This window comes from Typopeltis vanoorti, chromosome 5 (genome assembly GCF_054136105.1).
Source record: "Typopeltis vanoorti isolate ZY-2024b chromosome 5, IOZ_Tvanoo_1.0, whole genome shotgun sequence".
NCBI lineage: Eukaryota > Metazoa > Arthropoda > Arachnida > Uropygi > Thelyphonidae > Typopeltis > Typopeltis vanoorti.
Genome location: NC_143553.1, coordinates 83,987,861 through 84,003,730, shown reverse-complemented (window position 1 = coordinate 84,003,730; position 15,870 = coordinate 83,987,861). Strand labels below are relative to the sequence as shown.

Genomic DNA, 15,870 nt, shown 5'->3' with positions numbered 1-15,870 from the left:
GATACATCTACCCATGTATGCGAAATGAAAATTATAAAAGTGGAGGAAAACTTTATTAATATACAATGTTCATCTAAGTATCACAGGCATCATCATCAGTACAAGATCACAGAATGGAAAATTAAACAATAACAAACAATTCTAAAAAAAGCACCACATGAGTAGCTAATGTAAATAACTAAAAAAAAAGGTAAAAAAAAATTTCCTATCTTATTTTTTTAAAAAAAATTATATCTTGCATTATTTATACAGGCATCTACCAGATTCCTTGCTCTTGTGGGTTATCTTATTTTGGACAAACAGGAAGAATTGCTTTTATTGGTCTAGAAGAACACAAGTTTTATATTAGAGACCATGAACCTGAACAGTTTGGACTTGCAGAGCATGCTACCGACACTAAAACATGGATTCATTAGAACAAGACAAGAGGCTTTCATAAAAGTCATTTCCCCATAGAATGTCTTTATAAAGAAATGTGTGAAACCTTACTTCACTGTCCTAACTTAAACAGATCAAATGCTCTATGTCTATCCCCTTTGTGGGAGATAGTACTTTTTAAGTCTGCTAATCTTTCCTAACTTTATTTTGAGTGTGTGTGTTGTATATATTTTAAATAAGGAAATAAGGAAAATTGACTTTTTTTCTTTTTTTTTAGTTATCATACATTAGCTACTCAGGTGGTGCTTTTTAGAATTGTCTGTTATTATTTTATTGCCATTTTGTGATCTTGTACTGATGATGATGCCTATGATATGCAAAAATTTTACATTAATAAAGATTTTTATGCGAGTTTTCCTCTGTCTTTATAATTCTTTTCATTATACTAACTCATGGTATTTCATTATTGTATATGAAATATTAAGCTAATAAATAAGGCAGGAGTGAAATGAATGTACAGTAAAATTACACAAAAAAGTTGTTACACAGGAGATATAAATAAGATGACAATAGCCATATACACAATGAGAAGAAAATGCAAGCCAGAAATGTGGCAAGCATGATAAGGAAAGAAAATTAATAATACCAGAAGAGAATGGCTAGTTAGACCATAGAAAATCAAAGGAAGTTCTGTTTTGTGGCAAGAGGAAGCATGATAATATATTAGAGTGATATGGGTGAATGGTGATAGTGGCAAACTAACCACTTTTACAGAGTATGTAGCAGAATTATTTAATGAGCACTTTGTCAGTGTAGTTCATGACAGTGTGAATGATATGCACAACACTTGAAATGAACCTAAACACTAAGGATCAGAGATAAACAAATCAGAAACATATGAGGTGCTGAGTAAACACTGAGATTGGATAACACATTGACATGTTTTAGGGACTTAACTATATCTCCTTGATCTTCTTGTGTGTGTGTCTACTGCTCATTAAAGGTTAAACCTATAATACAAATATCAGTTTTAGTACTACAAGTAGACTGTGCGTGGGCTGAGTTTTTTTTTTCTATTTTTATTAATTTTATAGATTATTTCTATTTTTTTTATTTTTTTATTTTACAGAATCTAGAAACCCTGATCCCGAGACCAAACATTAACTTTCTGCAAGCTGCTTCAGGCCTCCAAGAAGTGGGCAACAGTTACACACTAGATGACTGTATCCTTCCTAAAGCTGTTTAATGAGTCTTACAGCAGCAAATATCTCAAAGGTCTGGAAAGCAAAGTAGTCCTATGGCAAAAGAGTGTTGCTAGAATAGATGTTACTAATTAGAAAGCAGTCTGTGTATTTGCAAGGTTTGTAAAGACTAGAACATAAGATTGGGTTTAGGAATAAGATTCTCTACTGCAATCAACATGAGTCTGTTAGAGAGAAGAGTAGGTCTTATTTTAGCAGTGTACTTCAATTATGTGAAGGAGTGATGAATATACTGGAAAGGAGCCAAAGTATAACATTTTTCAATTCTGCAAAGACATTCACAGACTGCTGCAAAGCAAGTTGATGTATAAGCTGAGTAGACAAGAATGGATAATAAATGAGTCAAATAAATAGGAAATTGGTTGACTGAAGAGACTCAGTGAACAGACTCAGAGAACTGTATTCTGTTCTTTTATGAACTGTGCCACTTATTTGGTAATGAAATTTCATGTGGATTAACAGGGGATATTCAGCTGGGGAGAGTAAAGATGCAAGAAATACTAATGTCAAGTCTGAGGAAGCTTTAAACAGACTTTTGGCTTGGACAGCTCCACCTGAGTGGTTGCTGTTTTAATATTAACAAGTGCAAAGTGCAGGGCTATATATACACATATAAATTTGTATATATATATAAATTTGTATATATATAGCCTATATACACATATCTATATGTGTATATAGGCTATATATATACAAATATATATATATTTATACATACACCAGTGGGGTATGTATAAAATATACATACCCCACTGGTGAAACTGTACTCCAGGAGGCAGATGAAAGTGTGTATCTGGGATGATAGTTCACAGAAGTGTGAGTAAGTTCGGAGGGCACATTGCAAGTGTTTCAAAGCTGACACAGCACACTGCTTATACAATAAGGAGAACACTAACATATGAGGTGGTATCAAAAAAGTTTCGAGACTAGTTCTGTTTACGAGAAATTACTTTATTTATCTACGTTTACACACTATCACCTTCAAAATAGTCCCCTTGCATAGCAATACAGCGCTCCCACCGTTCCTGCCACTTCTGGAATGTGTCCTGGAAGTCTTCTTTTCAAAGCATGTCAGGCACCTTCTGCGATTCGTGCTGGATCTCCACGATGGTGTCAAAACGGTGACCTTTGAGCTGGATCTTCATCTTTGGGAAGAGGGCGAAGTCCACAGGAGCCAAATCTGGCGAGTAGGGTGGGTGCGGAAGTGAGATCATGTTGTTTCAGGCAAAATACTCACATGTGAGGAGGGTTTGATGACAGCATGCATTGTCGTTGTGGAGCGTCCAGTTTTTCGCATGCCACAGATCCAGTCGCTTTAGCCGAATGTCCTCCCTCAGACACCTTAAAACCAGGCAGTAGAACTTGCTATTGACGGTCTGGCCCCTGGGGACAAATTCTCGATGCACAATGCCGTGAATGTCAAAAAAGACGATGAGCATGCACTTGGTCGAGCTGCGGACCTGCCTCGCCTTTTTCGATCGAGGAGATGATGGGCTCTTCCACTGTGAAGACTGTTGCTTCGTCTCAGGGTTGTACTCGTGCACCCAAGTTTCATCCTACAGAATTTCACGTTCGCTCTTTGTTCTAATTTGCTGTCCATGATGAAATCGCAGACGTGGTAATGCACGTGGTCAGAATAGCACCAGTTGCACAGCTCCCGATGTACACAGGACAATGTCTTTTGGCACACTGACTTATGAAGGTCGGTGCTCCCGTGACTGTGTGTGAAGCCTTGTGTTGCCATCTGTTGGCCTGTTACAAAACTAGTCTCGAAACTTTTTGATACCACCTCGTATAGCGATTAGGTGTTGTACTAATGAACAAGGACTTAAATAGACCACACATGGACTTGTATACAGATTTGGTCACCTGGTTTCCAGTGAAAAGGAAACTCTGGAGAGGCTCTAGACATGCAAGATTAAGATAACATCAGGCATTTGCTGTGAATAGAAGCTAAGTAATATAATCTGCAGGGGTAGTGGTAGGCAGGGCCATGCCAACCCGAGGGTGCACCGCACCCGGACAGCAACATTGATAGGGTGGCATTTTATGTAGCTAATATCTAATTTAGATTATACAATGCAGTATTAGGGGTGGCCAATAAAAGGTTGCACCCAGGCGGCAAATACCCTTGGCATGCCCTGGGTGATAGGCAGAAAAAAAGATATGAACAAGACATTCGAGTGGGGAGAATTTTGCAGGATTAATACAGAAGAGATTATACCGAGCAGGAGGGGAGGAAGAAACTATCTGAAGTTGTACATGGACAAGGTGAAGAAGGGATTGGAGGGGTTTTACTCCCTAGGCAATGTCTGGTGGTGAGAAACACCTCCTGCAATGAGTCATAACTCCATCAAGGCAAGGTCTGTTATTAATAATCGTACTTTTATTAAAATAATCCAATTGAGAGTACATGACAAATTTTAACAGATTCCAAATATCTCACCCACACACATACATACACACCAATTCCATGAAGCCAGACAGGATTTATTGTCATTTCAAATTATTCTATCAACAAAATGGTCCTACAATTATAACAGGAATGGGGAGAGAAACCTTCCATCAACCAGTCGTGAGCCTGAGACTGATAATGCACATCTGGTTAGCAAGCTCTTTTACATACAATATAGTTTGAAATTGTTTGGAGATCAATATTTAGTTGTCAGCATTCCTCTCATTTTGGCTGGGGAACAATCATGATGTCCAAGATTCAGATGAACACATCAAAAGTAAAGTTGCGGTTAATAAAACGGTGACCTGTTTTTGGTTTATAAAGCACAAATAATTTCATGTTTACTAATTTCACCAAGCAATTTGACTGTAAAACCAAAACTAAAATCACTCAAATTTTAATTGCTATTCTAAATAAGAAATTATGTTTAAATTCTATTCAGCCAATGAAGAAGTACTATGGTTGGTTGGAATCATTTTGACAGTACAAATTACTGATTGAATTCAAAATTGATATGTATAATTGCAAAACATTTTGCCCTTGAAAATGGTCTTACTGAAAGGAAAACTAAAACAAATTTGAAATATTTTTGCAAATTTGGAAAGGATTCCAAATAATGACTTTCAGTAAGATCTGGTCAGAATCCAAGAAGAACTTACATATGGATGGGTGGACAAAATACATCTGGTTTGCTAATCTTATGTCTGGAAGACCAGACACTTAACATCTCAATCTTTAGGACATCAAAAAAGTAAGAAATAATCCTATCAACCAGATATCTCACAAATCAGAGACAAATCTGGGAGAAGTCTAAAAATGCAAAATTAATAATGAAAAATCAACTGTATGACTACTATATCTGGAATATTGATTGATGATATACACCAGAAGATGATGATGCTATAATCCATTCAGTGCCAAGAAACTATTCAAGTAATTTTTTCTTTGTTTCACATAATACTTTTAACTCCTTTATATTTCTTAACAAAAGGAAGAATGATGGGTGAAAAGGGTGATGACTAACAAGTATTTTCAACTCTAATATTACTAAGATGCACATTTTTTCCATCCTTCTGAAATAGTGGAGGGTCACCGTTGAAATCGTTTCAGTTCATGATATAAAAATAATTTTTAAAAAATCCAATAATATCAATATTTTTTCAGTGGAGATACTAAAAAAAAAAAAAAAACAGAAAAAAGAAGATGTAACAAAGCTAAATACAGAAATCAACCTTACTATTTCATAAAAAATGCCAAGATTTCTTTTAATGAAAATCTTTTTAAATATTTTTTCACTTTACCTGTTGATCTGTCAGTTTTGTGTAACTTTCTAACTTTCTACATATTTCTTCATGTTCGTCATCATATTTAGCTAGCTTTGTTTTATAATATTCCATAAGTTGTTTGGATGGCAAGAGCTGAGCTAACTGTTCAGACACTGATGGTATTTGCAGCTTATCATTATTTGATATTCGAGTTCCTTGCTGCAGTTCAGGATTAGCACATGGATTTGTCTGAGTTTGTACTGAAACAAGCTTAATCCCAGTCTGTACTCTGAAAAAAATTTATTTCCAGCTTAAATATTTTTTTTTATTATATTATCACAAAACAAATGTTAATCAGTACATTTAAATTTCAAAACAAATAATAGGATAGAGCCCAGGATGGATATTTAGTTGATTACTAGTCGACAAGGATTTTGGAAGTAATGATCTTTGTTACACAAATACTTAAACATAAGCTTGACCAAGTATTGTTTAATGAAAAAAAAATTATAAATAAAAATTATCAATCAAAAAATAAAAATTGTACAATGAATATAAACAGCAATTATTTTCAACTGTATATTTTATTATACAGTTGACCACTATACTGCATGACAGAAAATTCATAGAAAACACAGAAGCATAATTTGATGTAGTAGATGTTTGCAGTGAATTTCTTATGCATTTGATTATGGAGCTTTGTTTGAGGGCTTTTCAATAGTTTCAACTGAGGACATCTCAACGGTTTGTTAGTATAACAAGTAAGTTTGTTACAGAAGTGCGTACTACTGTAAGAGACAGCTGTATTTACAATAAATATGAAAATTTAAAAAATTACTAAAAATACACTTTAAAAAATTACTTAAAACCACTTATAAGTACTTTGTTTCCTCATGTACCTCCACATCTCTCTTTGAAAGTAGTCTTCTATTGATACATTAGCATTCCCATTCCATTTTCCCTGATGCTACTGCTCAATTGCAGAAGCTGTTGTTGTGAGGGGGAGTAATGACTGTAGTGAGCAGATCTGAGGAAGTAAGAAGTGATGTGGAATAGCAGGGGGAGTAAAGTAGGAGAGATTGAAGGAGTGCTTATGAATGGAGAGGCAAATAGTGTCAGGAACACGAGAACAAGAACACAAGACAGAGAAAGGCTTGTGAGAAAGGTGGATGCTGGAAGCATAAGTAAATGTGTGTGCAGAAAAAAAGAAAAGAATGGGATGGCCTATGCAAAGCAGAGGAGGAGAGAATCTGAATGTGGAGAAAATTATGGAAAAGGCAATGACAGAGAGGAATAGACAAGGAATATTAAACATAGTTTACATGTTAATATCAAAGGGGAGGGGGGGAATCCATATATATAAGAACAACTGTGATATTCGGTCCTGCAGCAACTACAGAGGAATTAAACTCACATGAAGGTATGGGAAAGGGTAATTGTGAGAGACTGCAAGACTTGGTGTCAATTAGCAAAGAGAATCTTAGGTTTATTCCTAGTTGGGGAACAACTGATGCCTTCTTTGCTCTGAGACAACTCATAGAAAGGCAAGGGAAGAGTAACACATAACTTTTTCTGGTCTTCATTGATTTGGAAAAGGCCTTTGATAGAGTTCAAAGAAAAGAGATATGAAACAAGATGAAGAAAATTATTCCAGAAGTATGTACATCTTGCACAAGACATGTATGATGGTAGTAAAACAAGGGTGAGATATGAAGCAGGAACCACTGAGGCATTCCCAATAAAAGTTGGAGTTCAAAGGTCAGCTTTGAGCCCCTTCTCATTTATTATGCTCTTGGACGTGTTGACAGAGACAATAAGAACTGAATCACTTTGGATGATAATATATGCCGATGATGTTTGAGGATCAGTAGAAATAAGGCAGAGTACATGTGTTGTAGTGAAGCAGCAGGATCTATAACATTGCTGGGCATAGGCATACCACAAGTGTCTAGGTTCACATATCTAGGATCGTGTGTCCCAAGTGATGGATAACTGGACTTAGAACTCTATCAGGGTGGGTAAACTGTAAAAAAGTTTCAGATATCTTATGTGATACAAAAGTGTCTAGCAAGCTTGAAGGAAAGATCTACAAAATGGTAGTAAGATCTGCACTGATGTATAGCAGTGAGACCTGAAAGATGACCAAGAGATGGGAGAAGAGAATGGACGTAGCTGAAATGATGTTGAGACTTGCAAGTGGTGTAACAAGACTGGACAAGATCAAAAATTCAGTGATAAGAGGAACGATGAAGGTAACCCAAGTATCTGGAAAGATCACGGAATCAAGACTGAAGTGGCTCAGTCATACTATGCAACAAGATAAAACCTATTTGGGAAGTAAGGGGAGACCTAAACAATGATGGCTGATAGCTTGAGAGGAGACTTCACACTATAGGATAAAATAGTCTTGGACAGAACTGAGTAGAGAAGGTTGATCTATTGAAACGATCCTACTTGAGTGAGAATGAAGCTGAAGAAGAATTCATTTTGTAACTGAAACAATGTCATTACATGGAGCTCTCTGCATACCAGATAACCGTAAGTTAATTTGAAGAAGTCAGACTTTCAGGTCTCAAAACAATGGTTTCCCAGATCTTTGGTGCTGAGGTCAAGAGAGTGCTTCATAGCTGATGCTGATTCTAAAAATAGTCTCTCTCAGATTTATAACATCTTTGTAGCATCAATGTTTTCCCTCCATCTAATCCTATGTGAAGGAGTATCCAGAGCATGGCCTGCCAATCCAGACTGCTATAGATGATCAGGAATGTAACTTTGGTGTTCAAGGCAAATGTTAACTGACCTATCAGTCTGTCCAAAGTAAACTGCAGGCACAAAGAACTTTATACACTCTAGAATATGCAAGAGAATGAAGTTGATCTTGAGGAGTGGATGAAGGTAACTAGCTGAATGAAAAGTTTAAAATTGGCATGAAGATCATATTCGCAGAGAATTTTGGCTATTTTCTTTCTGATGTACCCTTAATACATGGGATAGGAATGGCTTTGGTATGATTCTCTATTTTTGTTGCAAGAGGGATAGGAATACATCAGTATTTAATCTATTTTATATGGGCTGTAGCTTCTGGCTAAAAAGGTGTTGTGAAGATTCCCAAGTTCAGTTTCAAGGGCTGTATTCATTTGAACAAATAGCCCTGGCTCAGTGTTCAAGTGTTTTGAGGATGCCATACTGTTGGAAAAGATGGTGTTGTGATGTTTGTGTAAATACCTTTTGTATATGAGTGGGTTTTCTGTAAATGGAAAAGGATAATGAGCTATTAGATAGTCATGTTGGATTTTCTGATCAGAAAAATCTAAAGGAGAGACAATTATTATTTTCTATGATGAAGTTTACAGCAAACACATCAACATAGTGCAGCCAAACAAGTGGTTAAGTGTTGAATGCTTAGCTTTCAAAATGTTCTGTATAGAAGTTAGCTGGATATGTGTGTGCGTGGGAGGTGGGGAGGGGGCAGGGTTGAAGAGTGGCACCCATTACAGTTCCATCCAACTGTTTGGATATTTTTCCTTTTCATAAGAAATAACCTGAATACATGATGAATCTGAATAGCTCAATTATGTCAGGGAGAAAATGTTTCTTAATGAGGTCCAGGGTCTCTGTCAAAAGGTACATTAGTAAATAGTGAAGTAATGTCAAAACTGACCATGGTGTCAGAATCTGTCAAGGTTGGATTTTTTTATTATTATTGTTTTAAGGCATAGAGAATATTTAATAGATCAAGGAGAGTTACCTGTGAGGGTGGGATGGATAAATGTTTGGCCAGTTTCTAGGTGGAGCAGTCTATGCTGTTTACTACTAGACGAATAGGAGTGTTAGGTTTATGAATTTTATGACTGGGCAGTATGATAATCTTTTTGGGTCAAAATAAAATGTAATGTTTTTCATAATTTACACTTTTTTTTCCTTTTTTGAATTTGTAGAATCTATCTACTGATCTATAATTTGATAAGTAGTATAGTACTTAAGGAGATGATCCCTTTTCTCTAGTAATCTGCTTGGTCTATAATAACAGTTAACATCGGCCTTGAAGACCACAAAAATTACATTCGCAAACATCTGTATGACGTCTGGATTGGAAGAATATGCTCTGTATGCTCCTTCACATAACAGTGAATGGAGGTAAACACTGATGATACAGAGAAGTCATTATAGATCTGAGAGAGACTATTTTAAGAATCAGTATCAGATATGAAGCATTCTCCTAACCTCAACAAGTATGGTTGCATTAATTTGCAAAAGATACAGGAACTGTCATTTTGAGACCTGAAAGTTTGACTTTTCCAAATTAACTTATGGTTATCTAGTCCACAAAGAATGCCATGTAAGGACATTAGTTCAGTCACAATTTGAATTGTTTTCCATATTTATTTATATCAATGCTGTGTGCTTGTCACAGTTATAATTGTGCCCTGAAGAAGATGGGTAGAAAATGTATGATTTTCTACCCATCTTCTAAAATAAATGTATTTTTTACTCTTTTGGTGTTGTTTATACTGTGCTCTAATATTACATAATCAATGGCACCTAAGCCTTTCCACATGTACTGTACCATATTATAGTATCTTAATACAGCATTATGAATTCAAATCTGATAGGTTAGGTATACCTATCAGATTTGTCCCACAATAAAATGCAAAAAGAAATTTTTGCCGTTCATTAAGACATTTCCATATAAAAAGTATGAACACTTGTAGTATGTTGTTTAAAATAACAATGTACTTCAAGTTCAGATTATTGTAGTAGTTTTGTGTGAAAACCACAGATGGCTATCTCCAAAAGATAAAGCTAATACATAAAAAAACTACCAGACCTGTGAAAATGTAATGGAAAAAATTAACATGCCTGATGAATATAGGGTCCATTTTTAAATGGTCTTTGTCTGTTAACAGTAATAATAAAACAACAGAAAATGTAACTACTCTCAATATAACAGTGTTGGTGCTGTAAAAATTACTCAAAAGGCAACATTCCATTTTTTTTTATTTGAAAATGAATATCTTAATAAATATTTACAATACTTACTATTTATTGTGCAAGCATGTTTGTAATATTCATGTGGAAGGAAACATATAAATATCTCATTTCAGTAAACTGCATACATTTTTTTTCAATTGCAATTCACTGCAACACGTTTCATTTCAAATTCATTTGAGATGTTGCAATTCACTGCCACAAGTTTCATTTCAAGTTCATTTGTGATGTTGCAATTTGCTGCAACAAGTTTCATTTCAAGTTCATTTGTGATGTTGCAATTTGCTACAACAAGTTTCATTTCAAGTTCATTTGTGATATTGCAATTCGCTGCAACAAGTTTCATTTCAAGTTCATTTGTGATGTTGCAATTTGCTACAACAAATTTCATTTCAAGTTCATTTGTGATATTGCAATTCACTGCAACAAGTTTCATTTCAAGTTAATTTGTAATGTTGCAATTCGCTGCAACAAGTTTCATTTAAAGTTCATTTGTAATGTACATACTTTTCTATAACTTTTTTTTTTGCATTGAGCATTGTAAATGTATAAACAGCAGACTGGTTTTAATAAACTAGATCTGCATACTTGTGGTGAAAGGTGAGCCAGTGCATTTGAATCATCTTGGAAGAACTATTCATGTGCATTATTCTTTGATTATTATATTCATAATTTCTTTGATTTCATTTAATTGATCTGATTCAAATGAATATAACCCCCAGAAAAAAAAGTAGATTTGTATCTTTAGTGGATGCAAGTTCTGCCCAATGTTACTTGTAAGACCAGGGTATACAAAAGTTCACTGCATCAAGGGTGGTAACCATGGTGAAGGACATCCAAGTTATTCAGCCCTAAAGGAGAAAAAAATGCATGTTGTAAAATGAGCTTTCAGTGAATGTAGACAATACAGTAGCCACTCATCTCCAATAACAGAACTGTCAATAAAACCAAGTAACAGATCATATGATTCATATCACAGTAGAGGTTACAACTCAAATAGTTCATAACCATAAAAAATAAAAATTTAAAAATTTTTTAATCAAATAACTTTAATAGTAATTAGTAATATTAATAATAAAACATTACAAATTTCACTATGCATTATGGGAAGGGCCACTATCCAAACTAGTTTTAAACTTCGAGTTCTCATTGGTGAGGACCAGATTAAGAAGAAATATTAAAGTTGAAGTAATGCAGAAGTCACATTTCCCATATAAAAGTAATGAAAATGTTTCTCGCCTTATTATTAAAATACTTTGGATCAGAGATAGATGCTTGAAAGTTTTTTCACTTGGATAGTAGCCCTTCCCATAATGCATAGCATTATGGTGGCATACCTTGCTTTCTAGGAAGTAGAGAGACTCTGCACAGTGGTGGGTTTTTGCTGGTCACTAAATGGAGCCACTGCTCAGTTTCCTGTCCTGGAGTGCTTCAGGGCAAGAGTGATGAGTTTAGTAGTGATTCTTTAAGGTCACACAGTGAAGTTTAGTGATCATGCAGATCACTCAATTTTTGGAGCAGTATCCCTTGTTCGGTCATGTGATGAGGAGGGAGGAAGAGTATGTGGGAAGAAAGGTCATGCAGATGGATGTGCAGGTGCAGACAGCCAAAGAACAGATGGAGGGAGATGGTGGAGGAGGACTTGAGGATGAAGAACATGGATGTGGCTACAGCCCAAGACACGAAGTTGTGGAGGAGACTCACCACAAACAGTGACCCAACTTAAGTGGGAAAAGCTGCAGAAGAAGAAGATCCTTGCACTTTAACATACCTCAATAAAAACTTTTATTGAGGACTTTTATTGTGAGTAGTGGCCTTTCCTATAGCATAGGAAGTGATACATAGCATAGTGCATAGCATGCCAGAGGGTGGCCAAAGGTAATTCCAGCCATGTCCGTTGCAGCATTGTCCACAACTGCACCTTAGATGTTGGTCTCGGATATATGGATCTGATGTCTTGCTCTATGGCTTCCCAGAGAGAGATTATCGGATTTAAATCCAGCGACAGTGAGGGTGACCGGATCCCAAACTCAGATTTGCTCCTTGAGCCATACCTGGGTAGTTGCAGCTCAGTGGGGCAGTGCATTGTCCTGCTGAAATGGACCATCAGCTGCAGGATGCACGAAGCCCATGAAAGTGTGTAGGTGATTAGCCAGAACATCTGATAGCTCGCTTAGTGTTTAAGGACCTCTCCAGTACTTAGGGACCTAATGTGTCACATGGGAAGGCTCCCCCCCCCCAAAAAAAAACCATCACAGAGCCACCACCTTCTTGAACAGAGTTGACCTGGCATGACGGGGCCACGGCCTCATGCTGTTGACACCACACTGACATCCAACAGCTTGGTACAACTGATAATGGGATTCATCAGACCACATGACTCTGATCCACTCTGTAGAGGTCCAGTTTTGATGGTCCCAACACCAAACAAAGCACAATGCCCAATAGCTAGATGTCGACAGTGGTATGCGATTAGGGAGTTGGCTCCTGTAGCTCAGGGTATGCAGCATACACCATACATTTTGCTCACTGATGCTGCTTAAACTTCCAACATTGAAACTGGATGCGATTTATGCCATTGACCTGAGGTTGGGCTGTATGTGCCTGGATAGTCTACATCATCCCTAGTCATCAATGGCATGTGATCAGCCACCACTTGCCTGCTGGGTACTGGAACGTCCATTGATGGTATACTTGCAGTATACCCTTGATAGAGTTGCTCTGGAGACAGATGTGGGGTCATTCTGTCACTTGGGTGACAGAATGACCCCACATCTGCCATTAATACATCTATGATCAAAGTCATTAAGATTGCCACATTTATCCATGTTTGTCGATTGCGGTTGAGAAGCCGATGTGTGCCTATTTACGTCTGTGTTCGGTTTGGATACATTTCAATCTGTTTAGGGGGAAGGGGATGCCAGTGTCAACTTCCCATCACCCTATCTCTAATGTTTTGTCCAATGAGTTTAGGTGTCCCAAAAAAAAAAGGAGAGGGGGCTGCTTTGTAGGATACTAAAAGCAATTGATGTGAAGTCATTAGCCTCTATATTTTACTCTATATATAAAATATTCCACATGCAAACTTCATTTGTTACACTTGGATAAAGGATTAAACCAAGAATATAATTTCTTGGCATCTTTAATTTAAAGTATAACCAACTGAAAAAGTTTTCAACATTTAATTACTGTATTAAATATGGGATTTAACTGTACTTTTGCAATGAAATCCATGCAAAATAAAATTTTGTATGCATTTCATGCAAAATCCATGAAATCATTTGCGCTTGGATTTCATCCAAAATCCAAGCGCAACATACCTTGTTATAAGGGCACAGTACACACAAATCTATATTTATTTATAAATAACAAAAGTTAGTATTACAATCAAGTACCCAGAACCAACACCCTTCTAATAAAAACATTCTACAATGTTTCAGTCCTGGATAACTAATGTGATCTTTTCAAGTCAGTGAAATCAATACACTAATCCTTCAAAAATCACTGAGAATATCAAATATCTTCCCTTAGGTGCTATAAAAATTTTAACCACACCCATTACACACAAAATAAAAAAAAAATGTATCTACTCTGAATATTCAAATAAATTAATGAAATATAAACTAATCCTAAAACAAATGTATCTAATATAAACAATATAATTATAACTGACAATAATATCATAATAACTTCATACAACACTATTCTCTGTTATTATATCACCATTACTCACTTTGTAAAAATGCAAAACAAATATTAACTTCACTTCTTGTAACATCAATCATGTGACTACTACATATCAGAGCAGAATGCTCTCTTGCAATGAGCCCTTGAACTCCTCGTAGGCACCACGTAATAATAATAGTACAAGTGGTGAAAATGTGTATCACCTTATTATTAAAATACTCTAGATTGGATATACTATCTAGACTAGTTTCGACCTTTGAGTTCTCATCGGTGGGAGCCAGATTAAGAAGAGATATATAATAATAATCATAATATGACTTTTTAATAACAGAAATATCACAAACAAGTAGTACCATCTACTAATACCAAACTTTTCTGCACATAAAGCAGAAATATATAATACAAACTTTGTTAGGGGGGAAAAAAAGTTCAGGTCATCAAAACAGCTTACTGCACCACTCTACATGCATAACTGCTTGCCCATTAATAGTTCATAGCTGTCTGTCAGGAATACAACTTAAACTACAGGCAAGTTTAATTTAGCAAAAGATTAGCATGGGATATCAAACACTGTACTCCCATAAGAGAATTGGTGTAAATTAATTTTTAGTAATGAGACTAAGGTTAATTACGACACATAATGATGGAAGTGTTGAGATTCACTGTGTGGCTAACAAAGCAATCAAACCAAATTCCACATTTCAGAGAATTACATTTCCTGTGATTACTAAGATGTATGACTGGCTATTTGTAAGGCAACATTGTTGAAAGCTCTGTCAGTGCAGAAAAAAAAGTCTAAAAGTGAAAGGGGGTAGGCATTCTTCCCAAAATCAATTGACAGGCCATGTCATTCCATCACATAAATAGAATGGCATTCTCTGCGAATTTATCTAATAGAGCTGTATGGTTAGCTGGTACTGAAGACGTTCTTTGGTTGGTAAAATCTGAGTTAGAATCAATCCCATTTAGGATGTCTTCATTAGGTTTCTTGCTTGCAAGTATGTAAGGTCGTCCATGCAGAAGCTGAAAACTTTGGTTTTTCATCCCACGCACTAAAACAAAAACTTATTTTTTAAAAAAAGTATCCTGCGAAATACTAAAAAACGCTATTTGTAGTGAATTAGTGGCGATGGTAAACATTTTTTGGAAGAAATAATTCTTCAGAGAAAAGTTCCAGTTTTATAAAAGACTGCAACTTAAATTATTTGTGATATCAAGTTTAATTCTTGTTCGTGTTTTAAAAATAAAAATTTAAAACACATACACAATACAAATAGCAAAGCCTTCTCACCTGTTTTTGGGATGACGATTGCACGCCATTTCAAAATATCCGCTTCTGGCTGCCACCTAACAGCATTAAAGGAATAAATGAGAAACTTTGAAAGAATTGCTCGTTAAAAGCAGACTCATTCCTAAGGCATTAACGATATTTATAAAATGTTATAAATGATGAAGGTATTTATAAAATAAACCAAAATTCTTGAAAGATTCAAATAACTCTAGCAAAGCGAGAATGATTCCTGGGTGATGAAGAACAGAAATGTGGAATATTCCCGAATTTAAAGTGGGGAATATCGCTCCAAACTCTGATCGCCGCTCTGAACTGTTAGCGAGTAGCAGAGGCAGAAGAGTGGGTTTCAACAGCATAAGGGATTTGTGAGAAATGAAAGATGAAATTATTATTATTATGTGTCACCTCCAGGGAGTCCAAAGACTCATTGTGGGAGAGTGTGCCAACAGCATCGAACAATTTTCTCCTTCCAACTACTAATAGCGCTCAAACTTGCTTAACATTTTGTGAGCCATTAGTAGCAGTGGCTCTACCAATCGACCA

The 15,870-nt window shown here is 35.9% G+C and overlaps 1 protein-coding gene across 1 annotated transcript in view; it reads right to left on the bottom strand.

Annotated features, from left to right (window-relative positions):
- LOC150106607 (coiled-coil domain-containing protein 77-like) overlaps nt 1-15,364 on the bottom strand; it is a 183,495-nt gene extending 168,131 nt beyond the window's left edge. The window contains exons 1-2 of the mRNA XM_090393440.1: nt 15,328-15,364; nt 5,397-5,649 (exon numbers count right to left, since the gene is read on the bottom strand). Of these exons, the coding sequence (XP_090249566.1) occupies nt 5,397-5,649; nt 15,328-15,356 (282 nt within the window). The 5' untranslated portion in view covers nt 15,357-15,364. The remainder of the gene's footprint in view (nt 1-5,396; nt 5,650-15,327) is intronic.
- Nucleotides 15,365-15,870: the final 506 nt, after the last annotated feature.